Below are 11,786 nucleotides of genomic sequence, written 5' to 3' on the forward strand. Positions count from 1 at the left end.
GACTCTTTTATAGACAATCCAGGAACACATGACACTCTGAGAAACACGGTGACATGCCCTGTTTCTTTTGGGGAGAAATCTCTTATACAGTATGGTACCAAAATGCCCAATGTACTAAATGAGGGAGGTGGGAAAGCCAAGTACCCCCTCCTGTGCCTCTAGACAGCCCCAATCTCTCACATCTATACCTCAACATATATGCCAAGTGTATTAACTATCCAAAATGTCACCACAGGCAGCAGCAGCAAATATGCCCCAGGAGCTAGTTAGAAATACAGAACCTCAGACGTACACAGGCCTTTGCAGCCCCCGACCTACTGAATCACAACCTATATTCTAATAGGATTCAGAAGCACTGGATTGGAGGACCTACCAGAAACAACTGGAAAGCAATTCCTACTTGCAAACTCCCCAGACAGCCCCTCCTTAGAATCCCCTGGCGGGCCAATCTTAGTGGATGCCGCTGGCACTCTGTGACCACCACTGGCCAGCCTTCAGCAGCCCATTCCTGGCTCCAGGGTTTGAAGGCCAGGTCAAAGACATCCTTCCTGGGCTGTGTCTGTCTTTGTCTCAGGCCAGCCAACTTCCTTCAGCAGCCTCCCTCACCCAATCAACCAGGGGCCCAGAGCCTAAGGACGCCCTTCAAAGCATCGTCCTGTGATGGGCATGGGATGGGCTCAGTCTATTCATTTCCCAAGTCTCCTCCCTCCTGCATCCTGAAAAAACTCAGTTTAAGTCATCCTTATCATCAGACTAATAAATGTGGCAGTGTGAGGGCTTAAACACAGGAAAAGACCAAGACAAAAAGGAAAAACAAAACCAACAACACACACACAGAGACTCTCCAATCTTTGCAAAGCCGGATATTTCTTCTTCTTGCCTAGCAGGATATGACATCTCTGGCATATTTTTCCCCTCCTATTTGGGCTCTTTTCTCCTTTCCTTCTTAAATAGACACATTTCAAATGTCAGTTGGTGCAAGTGGGGCCAAGTCAAAATGAATTCAGGAGACCAAATAGCTAAAGGGTTTGATCTTTGCAGCTGTTTCTTCCAGGGAGGCTGGGGAAGAGTGCCTAGGGCAGGGAGGCCTGATAAGCTCAAGTGGGCATTTATTGTGTGAATACACACACTCTTCTCACTCTCCCCTTCTCTGAGTCCCAGAGGGGATGGAAAAGAAACAAGGCAGAGGCTAAGTAAGGGAGACAATAAAAGAGGAAAGAGTTCTTTTTTATTATTATTAAATCATAGCTGTGTACATTAATGCGATCATGGGGCACCATACACTGGTTTTATAGACCATTGGACACATTTTCATCACACTTGTTAACATAGCCTTCCTGGCATTTTCTTAGTTAGTGTTAAGACATTTACATTCTACATTTACTAAGTTTCACATATACCCTTGTAAGAACATATTCTTCTTAGTAAAGTATCTCAAGAATGGAAGAAAAATATCCAATGTACTCATCCCTACTATGAAACTAATTTATGGCTTTCACATGAAAGCTATAACCCAGTTATAACCTAAGAATAGAGGAAAGAGTTCTTCTCTACAATCAGAGTGACTGACTTTGAGTGGCAGGTCTATGTCCAGTTTTGTTTTTTTTTTTTTTTTTTGTTGTTGTTGTTGTTTTACACCTCCTTCCAAAAATCCCAAGAGGGAGACTTAGCCAAATTGGACCCACCTTTCCAAGTCTGCCAAATGTAATTACACTGCAAACCCATCTCCCTGCTCCCAGAGGGGCCAACGCTAATCAGGTGTCCACTCGGAGAGGTTGAATGTCCAGGGACATCCCATATTTCAGCTGAGTAATTCAGACTTACTTGCCTAATGCCCCTGAATCTTATTATCACAGCAGCCAAGTAAAAATTATATCTGCATGCCATGTGGAGCAATAAATCTTGGGGCCATGTTCTCAGTCATTCCATATTTCAAGGTAGGGAAGCTTATTTCTGCAGGCTGTTAATAACAAAAGTGACTGTGTAAGCAAGGGGAAAGTTTGTGTCTACCATGGGTCCCTTCACAAATCCATGCTGGGGACAGAACAGTTTGAGACACAATGTTTTCATGGGATTCACCACTGGAGTAAGTCTGTACTCCATGAGGATTGACTCAAAAATTGGTTCCTGTGACCCAGACGGCATGTAAACAGGAGGTGCCTCTTTGTTTTCTGGGATAGGCTGCATGCTCCTCCAGTTTTAAAATAACCCTGGGAACCATCCCAGCCTGATGGCACACAGGGCTTAGGGTGAAAACCAGAGGAAGAGAAGGGAAGAGGACGACAGGCTAGATTCACAAAGGAAACGAGGATGGAACTGAGATGACGTCTGCATGGGAGGAAAAGGCCCAGACTTCTCGGGTAGAGCAGTGAGTCGCCCCAGATGCAGCAGTCCAGAATCCTGTGACTCACACCAGCCTTCCCCACACTGTCTGGAGGGCCCAAGAGAGGCTCTCCCGTGCTGAACACTATCCCAATGCTGGAGCTGTCCACGAGGTCTCTCCCTGGCTCCTTTCCATCAGTAAACAGTGACTCCTTCTTCAAGATGCTCAGCAAATGTGACCGCCTCTTCAAAACCTTCCCTGTCTCTCCCATACAAGCTGGTTGTTTTGTCCTCTGTGTTCCTAAAGCCTTCTGTTAGACTCAGAGCAGACATCACTCCCGAGGGAGGTGGTCCAGACACAAGGCTGAGAGAGCAGACTCTGGAGCTGGCCCAGCTGGTTTCAAGCCCTGACTGCCCACTTACAAGCCATGCAAGCTTGTAACTTCTCTGTGCATCAAGTATAAAATGGGACAAATATTAATAATAGTACCTGCCCCATGGGGCTGCTATGAGGATTGAATAATTTCTATATGAAAAGAGTTTAGAATAATGCTTTTGTACATAGTATGCACTCAGCAAATATTATCATTATTATGCGGTGTTTTGTCTACCATCATGTAATAGTGCTCTCCTCAGTGGAGGAGGTTGTCATCTTTATTCAGCATTGCTGATGGCAAGCACAGTGTCCAACACATAGTGCAGCTAAATAGATCAGTAAATGGAAGAATGTTGTAATTTGTTGAAACCTCAATTCTTATAGAAAAGTAGATAATTTACCCTAAAAAAAAAAAAAATCATGCACTTACTATTGCATTTAGAAAGATACTGGCCTGAATCCATGGAGTCTAATGGTGGCCACCAGGAGGGACACAGGGGACTGCAAAGACCAAAGTCTCATAGAGATTGAGCTGCCACGTGTGGCCCCACCCTCCACCTGGGAGTGATGCAGATGGAGGGGCGCTGGTATGGTGGTTTACCAGTGGCCTTTCAAATACATTTCTTGCAACACGAGTTCCAAGAAAAGAGTTTCTATGATCAACTTCAACTTTCCCAGACCTTGCCAAATAGCTTTCCAAAATAGATTTCACCAATCTACACTCTTGCCACATTGTCAGGGAATTCCCATTACTCTGCAACTTCTCTAGCACTTGGAATTCCCATAACTTATTTTAAGTGAGAAAGACAAAACTAAAATTCTCTCTCCTGCCACTCCAGGTGATCCTCAATGCCAAAGTCTCTCAATGGCCTGATGTCAAAAAGAGCATAAGAAAGAAAAGAATTTCAAAGATGGGAAGAAGGTGGAAAAGGGGTGGGGATGGGGGGTGGGGGAGAAAGGAAGGAAAAATGGAGGCGAGGAAAGGAAAGCAGAGCAGAGCCAAGGCTTAGAGGTGAAGGATGAGCTAACAAGCAAAGCCCAGGAGGAAAATAAAGGGGAAACAATGTGCTTAAGCTGCTTAACCTGCTATTTTCTAACTTTATTTGACCAAGGAATCATTTCTCTCCTCATCTGATCATCATTGCACTGTTATGTGGGGTTCCAAGGAACACACTTTGAGAAACTCTGCATCACATCAACAACATTCATTGTCTTTCCGTACATTTGTCGTAAAAAAAAAAAAAATCTAGTAAAATATATCAATTTTGTCTTCTGTAGTGTGTGCACACTTGTGTGTAGCTTTAGGTCAGTCACTTAGCTCAAATTCTCAAAATTATGTGCTGACTTTTCCTACAACAACTGCCCAGTTAAATATCAGGTACTGACCAGCTCACATTAAAGTGAGAAACACGCGGAACACATTAATTATCATTTCTGCATGCCTGTTTATTCTGTGCATGAGCTGTTTTGCCAGTTAACTATTTAATTGAAACCTTCTGTACCGACCGTGGATGGACTTCCTTAAAATGTGCACTTAGACCTGGGCAGATTTGGCCTCGCTTCTCCCACTGTCAAATGGCACAACCTCTCTAGGCCTCTCTCCCTCCAGCGGTAAGATGAGAGGGTCAAAACGGATAATGTCTCAGGCCTCCTCACCATCGACATTCATACTTCAAAGTCCTTGCCATAACAAACGTTACCAAAACCATTTCTCCTCTCTAGGCTCTACATATTAAACTTGTAAAATGTGAACTGGTTTAATTTACTGAAAGCCTCTAATCACAACCAAAACCTTTTACTTAAACAATTAAAAAACAATTAGCTGGGGGAATAAAAACTATTTTAATTTGCTAAATGGACTTTGCCCCGCCTAACAGATACGACAAGACCCTAACTAATGCTTCTGACCACACGGAAACCACACGGGTATCACTAAGTCTGTGAGCAGAGGCACAGGTTGGCTCCATTTTCTATTAGGGAAGGGAAAGGCGCTCACATTAACCTCAGTCATTTGCGGTGATTCATACTTAAACACAAGCCTGATGTTTGCAATGCTTATTGCTTCCTACTCATTGATCCAGCCTGATGCCCCAGCACAGGTGGATCTTGCACAAGCCCTTTGTGCATTCGCACCTCCGTCATCCTGTCTCTCGCACCACCCTGGATTTATGAGCATATGGTCAAAATGGTGAGCTCTACGAGCACAGCTCTGAGCCCATGTGAAATGCCCAATAAATGTCCTTCATATTTAGTCAAATGTGGCCAGACACAGTGGCTCACACCTGTAATCCTAGCACTTCAGGAGGCCTGCTTAAAGTCAGAAGACCAACCTGCGCAACATAGCAAGACCCCATCTCTATAAAACAATAGAAAAAATAGCCAGGTATAATGGTAACATGCACCTGTCGTCCCAGGAGGCTGAGGCAGGAGAATCTCTTGAGCCCCGTAGTTTGAGGTTACATTGAACTATGATGACACCACCAAACTCCAGCCAGGGCAACAGAGAGAGATCATGTCCCCAAACTAACAAACAAAAATTAATGAAATGTGAGAGCAACTGGCCCCAAATTCCAGTAGATTCTTGCTAGAAAATGTCTTTGTTTTACATGATGCTCAGAGAAATCAGTAAGCAAAACTCCTATTTGCACTCCTACTCCACAGCAGTATGAAGAACTCATTTAATACATTGCTCTTACCTAATAGGAAGCTATTTTTTTCAATTTATAATGCAAAATGGAGCAATCTTTATTTTAGAAGTTCTTCCTGGTTATTTTCATTTTTTGGTTTCCTTTCCTTATCCTCATTGACATACATATATTTTAATCTTCAGCAAGTTATTTCGTCCCTCTGGTTCTTAGTTTTCCATTTATAAAGCAAAACAAAGATTTGTACCATGTTGAATTTAGAAGCTCTTTTTATTTGTCTTCCTTTATCTTCTCAAAATACATGTATTTTCATCTGGGTGATTTCCTCACCTCTCTGGGCCTCAGTTTTCTGTTTTGTAAAATGAACAAGACAGATTCTCTGGGCATCCTTCGAGCTCTGTGGAACAGAGTGTGCTGGAGTGATTTCACATAAAAATCCTGGCAGCTGGGAGTATGCACTCCTCTGCCAGTGCTGCCACAATAAAATACCACAGGGTAGCTTAAACAACAGATGTTTACTTTCTCAGTTCTGGAGGCTGGAAGTCCAAAGTCAAGGTGTTAGCAGGGGTGGTTTCTGAGGCCTTTCTCCTTGGCTTGCAGACATATTGTCATCCTCTGGTCTGTGTGGTCTGTGTTCTAATCTAATCTCTTCTTATTAGGCTTATTCTCATTAGCCTTCTCTAATGACTTCATTTCACTTCATTTGCCTGTTGAAAGACTCTGTCTCCAAATACAGCCACATTCCGAGGTGCTGGCAGTTAGTGCTTCAACATAAATGTCATGGGGGTGAGGGGAGGGACAATTCAGCCCATAATAGGGCATCTGGGAATTTTTCTTTTTTTTTTTTTCCTCCATTTTTCTTCTTGTTTTCTTTCCATCTTTAGCTTTTCTAAAATGTTCTTCCTCTCTGGCTCACATGACAGATTTGGCCCAAGGAGGGTTAAGAGACTGGCATCTGGATCCAGACAACCTAGATGTGAAGAGAGCTCTATGGCTGACCAGGCCTGGATGTGAAGAGAGCTCTATGGCTGACCAGGCATGTGCCCTATGGCAAATCTCAGTGTCCTTCTTATAACATGTAGGTGACAATAGCAGTACCTATCTCGTGGAAACACTAGGGAGATTCTGACTTTGGTGACATTCAGGTGAACTGGTCAGAGCAGTGTGAAGGAATGAGAACAGTATCTGGCTCAGTTAATGTTGGCTCTTATCATCTGGTTGTCTGGATATGACTATGGGGCTGGCCTTTATCATTTACTTTGAACATTACTATCAGGCTGGCCATGGAGAGGCCCACTTGCATTAATAGAGAGAGATTAATGAGAAATTTTGGCTGTAGTAGCCTGGGATGGGACAGGAGGAAGACTCTGAGATGGGACAGCCAAATACTCATGCCAGAATTGGACTCCTCAGTCAGCCCCTGAGAGGGCCACGCAGAGAAAGGACACAGTCATTAGTGACTCTGAGGACACAAATGCTTCAGAACTACTTTAGGTGAAAAACCACAGCCCAGAGTGCAGAACAGGGAGGGCTTCCTGGTACTTCTGCATAGAACGTGGAATTACTTTTGTGCAGGGAGCCCTGAAGAGAACTCAGCAGAGCTTGGACACCTCAGAGATGGGAAGGGACACAGCAGACAGCTTTATCTGCACAGACAATAGCCTCCCTAGGGGGACTCCAGCCCAGGATGGTGCTAAGGAACTACTAAAGAGCTGACTTCAGCAGGTGGACAGAAGCTGCATGGACATGAACCATGGGTGAGAGCAAGAGAGACACTTCTTAGAGTCTCCCTGACTAGTAAAGAGGGAATTTTTCTCAGTGCTGACATCCTCCATCATACAAGTGAGGGAACATGGGCCAGTGACACCTAAGTGGTTAAATCCTGTGGCTCATGGGTATGTACAGATTCATAAGGCCTGGGGCATCTCCGGTTATACACAGACTCAAGTACCATTTAGGCTGCTGGTCCCTAAACCAGAAGCACATCTGCACAAGAGCTGCATCTAAACTGGAGCCTTCACCATCCGAATCTCAGCCCAACTGAGGCCTACCACTGCAGCCTTATTTCAAAGAATCCAAGTAATGCGTTGAGGATAGATTTCAAGGATACTGAAAATCTAAGCAGTAAGAAAACAGAGGAAAGCGAGAGGGAGAGTTTCTCCACAGCACACAGGGAGGAGTCCAGGGAGCCTCGGGTTGAGAGATTGCTTTGTGGCCCCAAATGGGGAGACTACAACCCTTGATCCATAAATACAGGAGGATAAATGGGTTCAGGCAAGAGGGAGACCTCGCCAGAATCTGCCTTGTTCTCCAAGCTCACACCCTGTATTATCCTCAGTCCACTCAAAGGCATGAGAAGAGGCAAACCCGGAAGCTCAGTGAGTCACCCATTCTGAGGATGGTCCTTCCTGTCCCAGCTCCTGCCTTGCTTCCCTCCTGCTCCCTTCCCCTCGCTAATCGTTTCCTGCTCTTTCTGAACAGGCTGCCCTGTGTTGCTAACAGCCATTCATCGGAACTAGCTGTTCACAGCCCCAGCTAAAAGGGCCTTTCATCCACTCATTATCCCTCCACCAAAACCCCAACCGGGAGGAGACTTCAAAGTGCCAGGGATGCATTTGATTTCAAGTCTGTGGCAGATCTCATGCAGGAGCAGCAGGAAGAAAAAGTCACCCCTCGGTGCTGAGGTTCTGTTTCTGCCAACGGAGGTGTCCACTGCCCACAGGGACACCCAGTCTGCTGTGTGCCTTCCCTTATGTGAATTCTTCCATTACTGTGTCTTTTACAAAAGCAAAACCTTCAAAGGAGGGTTCCAAATACTCCCTTGTGCTATGTGAGAATCCCCTCTTAGAGCCAAACTGAAATGATCTGCCTGGAGCTCCCAGGGGGTTGAGTCTTAACACCAAGAGCCCCCTGGTGCAGCTCCTGAATTTCCCCATCCTGTGCACCTCCTCCTATGATTTCATTCTGATTAGAACCATATTTCTAAGAGTAGATCTAAAAGGAGGTTCTGAACTATATGTTGAATGGCAAAGTGACATTTCCTCATCCTGATCTTTAGGGCTGTGCTAAAGCCACCTGGTTCTTAAAAAAAAAAAAAAAAAGAAAGAAAGAAAAGAAAAGAAAAAAATATATTTTTTTTAAAAAAAATTGAGGTTGAGATAAACTCTCATAGTTTATGCCTCTTTGAACATTTGTGGTTTGTCCTCAAGTCCCTTCAGATGGAAGACATTATTCTTAGTAAAGCATCACAAGAATGGAGAAGCATGAATCTTATGTACTCAAGTTTGATATGAGGACAATTAATGACAGTTAAGGTCATGGTGGGGGAGGAAAAGCAGAGAGAGGGAAGGAGGGAGGGGATGTGGCCTTGGTATGTGCCACACCTTCTGGGGGCAAGACACGATTGCAAGAGGGACTTTACCTAACAAATGCAATCAGTGTAACCTGGCTTATTGTACCCTCAATGAATCCCCAACAATAAAAAAATGGGGAAAAAAAATAAATAAAATAAATAAATAAACCAGTATGTCCTGCTTCCTGCCCCACATGATTGGGCTACATTCCTAGACAGAAACACATTCTAAGCCTGCTCTCAGCTTAAACCAGGCCTTGATGGAAAGTCTCATGAACCTTGGACTGGTGTGTGCATACAGGCACTCCACTGATGGATCCTAGGCTTCTGGAATTCCAAACAACTGATTTCTCATCTGTTTGGAACCACACCTCCTAGCATTGGTAATCTGAGACCTAAAGGTGACCAGTAACTAGGAGGAATTTACCATCTTCCCTGTGAGCCAACCAGAGAACTAAAACAGACTCTTGCCTTTATTGGCATACTTGTATTTTTTCTGCCCTAAATCTAAACTTTATGATTTCTGCTTGGAAAAACCCATTGAACTTAAACTGAAAGGCATAGATAGCTCTCCCTTGCCAAACACAATAGAACCTCTGTGAGTTGAGCACCTAAGGGACTGTAACAAACTAGTCAATATATGGAGGCAGTCATAAGGAACAAGGCCTACTGTATCGATAGGTACATGTGGTGCACGTCCCAGCTGTGAAAATCAGGTCAACTTAAGGAGGCAGTCAATGTAGGGAAATGGTCAGCTATGGAGGTGCTGCTGTATTAAGATGTTATTTGCTTCTTATACAAGTTAAAAAAAAAAAAACCTCAAGTCATTAGGGGGATTCAGCACCACTATTCTCTGCTCATGGCTTCAACCACATGTCCCCATCCACTGTCTCTGCCTTCTTCATACCAGCTTGGATGATCTGGCACAAGGCAATTCCAGAAGCAAGATTAAGACCTCAGCCCTTAGTAGCCAGAGGTTGACAACAGGACCCTTTCATGTGGGCAGCCTGTTGAGGACTAGACTTACTTTCCCCCACAAGTGTCTTAAATAGGTTCATTGACAGTTGGCTACTGAGACAGAGGCACTTTTACTAAATGGTCAGGACTTCTCACCAAGGTGGAATGATAGAGACTAAAACTGCTCTGGTCTGTCTAATGCATGTCATGGGCTGCAGTCAGTTTTTTCCTGCTTCTCAAAGGATTGTGTCCAAGTCAGGTCTAAACCACCATTTGATGAGTTTAGAGCTTAGACTCAGGAGTAAGTGGGGCTGGAATCCTTGCTCCTTGAATAGGTATAGGTGTTCAGCTCAGAGGTGGGTCTGGCCACCACTAAAATCCCCCAGATATACATTGTAGAATGTTCTCATAATTTTTATTCAAAGATTTATTGTTTGGAAAAACAGTTCATTAACAGAGACATTAGAGGTTTAGAAATAAAATAAAAATAAAAATGCATCATGAATTTTTAAACTAGAGCTTGAGACTTGAAAGAAACTTTCTTGCTTGAGGCAGGAGATTCAGGCAAAGCCCTGGGAACACCAAGCCAACTCAGCTACTTTGCTTTTCTCCTAGGGTTAGAAGTTTGGGAAACCTTGATGAGTAGGATGATCATCAAAATCTGTTCCAGCTCTTGGATTCTAAAAGTACCTCTTCCTTTCTTACCTAGGGCCCTTGTTCTTTCCAGAGGCAAGATAAGGACTGCTATTAGATAAAAATGGCTTCTCCTCCAGTTCACACTGCATCATCTAAGAAAGCCTTTCTAACAGGACACTGTGGAAATTGTGTATTCAAGGACGCCTGGAGTCCTGATAGAGAGTGCCCCGGGTGGCCTGGAACCAAGGCTGTCTTTGATGGTCTAAGACCACCTCAGGAGCTCTTGCCTCTTCTAGCTGTACACCTGTGGGAATATCCCATAACCTTGGCTGTGTCTCAGTTTCCTCTTGTATGTAATGGGGCTAATGCTAGCAGAATGCACTAAATGTGCTGGTAAGCAGGATTGAATGAATATGTATGAACGGCTCAGAATCATGCCTAGCATACATCAAGTTCTATAAAAGTGCTTTGATGAGTAAATAAAATATATTTTGGACCTACATCTTTCTCAAGATTATTTTTAAGGTTTTAGTTCCAGCAGAAAGCCTTCCCTTACTTACTGCCCCCACCAGTGATCAGACACGGTTCTCACTCCCCCTCACCACTGGCATATTTGTCTCCTCCTAACCTATGGTGGACTTAGAATTTTCATGATAACATGTGCTAGTTATTTTAAACAAGGCCATCCAGATTAGGAAGAAAAAAATACGCTTGACTAATAGATGCTTGTGATAGGCTGAATAATGACCCCTTAAAGATGTCCTCCGCCTCGTCCAGGCATGGTGACTCCTGCCTATAATCCCAGTACTCTGGGAGGAGGAGACCAGAGGATACTTTGAGCTCAGGAGTTTGAGACCAGCTTGAGCAAGCACAAGAGCAAGGCCTTTCTCTACTAAAAATAGTGCCTTTTGTCCTAGCTACTCAGGAGATTGAGGCAGGAGGATCACTTGAGCCCAAGAGTTGGAAGTTACCATGAGCTAGGCTGACATCCACAGCACTCTAGCAGGGGTCTCTTTCTCAAAAACAAACAAACAAAAAAGTCCTCTTCCTAAACCTCAGATTCTATGAATATGTTACCTTACATGATAAAAGGAATGTTGTGGAACTGATAAAGTTAAGAAACTGTGGATAAAGAGATTATCCTAGATTATCTGTAAGGGTCCAATGTTATCACAGTGGTGTTTATAAGACAGAGGCAGAGGTCAGAAAAGAGAAAAGGTCTACACTGCTGGCTCTGGAGATGGAGGAAGGAACCACAAGCCATGGACAGCAGGCAGACTTCAGAAGCTGGTGAAGGCAAGGAAAGAGATTCTCCCCTGAACACTCCAGATGCAACCACAACAAGCTCTTATTTTAGACTTTTGACCTCCAGAACTGTAATAGAATAAATTTGTGTCATTACACCATGTGTAAAACCATTGACTTTGTGCTCATTCTCTAGAGTAGCAATGGGAAACTAACACAATGCTTCTAAACTGAAGAATTTCTCCAGATGGAA

The 11,786-nt window shown here is 43.9% G+C and overlaps 1 protein-coding gene across 1 annotated transcript in view; it reads left to right on the plus strand.

The window, feature by feature from the left end:
* Window positions 1-10,768, plus strand: part of PARD3B (par-3 family cell polarity regulator beta) — a 1,103,837-nt gene extending 1,093,069 nt beyond the window's left edge. Inside the window, exon 23 of the mRNA XM_053597659.1 lies at window positions 10,362-10,768. Coding sequence (XP_053453634.1) covers window positions 10,362-10,407 — 46 coding nt within the window. The 3' untranslated portion in view covers window positions 10,408-10,768. The remainder of the gene's footprint in view (window positions 1-10,361) is intronic.
* Window positions 10,769-11,786: the final 1,018 nt, after the last annotated feature.

This window comes from Nycticebus coucang, chromosome 7 (assembly GCF_027406575.1).
Source record: "Nycticebus coucang isolate mNycCou1 chromosome 7, mNycCou1.pri, whole genome shotgun sequence".
Taxonomy (NCBI): Eukaryota; Metazoa; Chordata; class Mammalia; order Primates; family Lorisidae; genus Nycticebus; species Nycticebus coucang.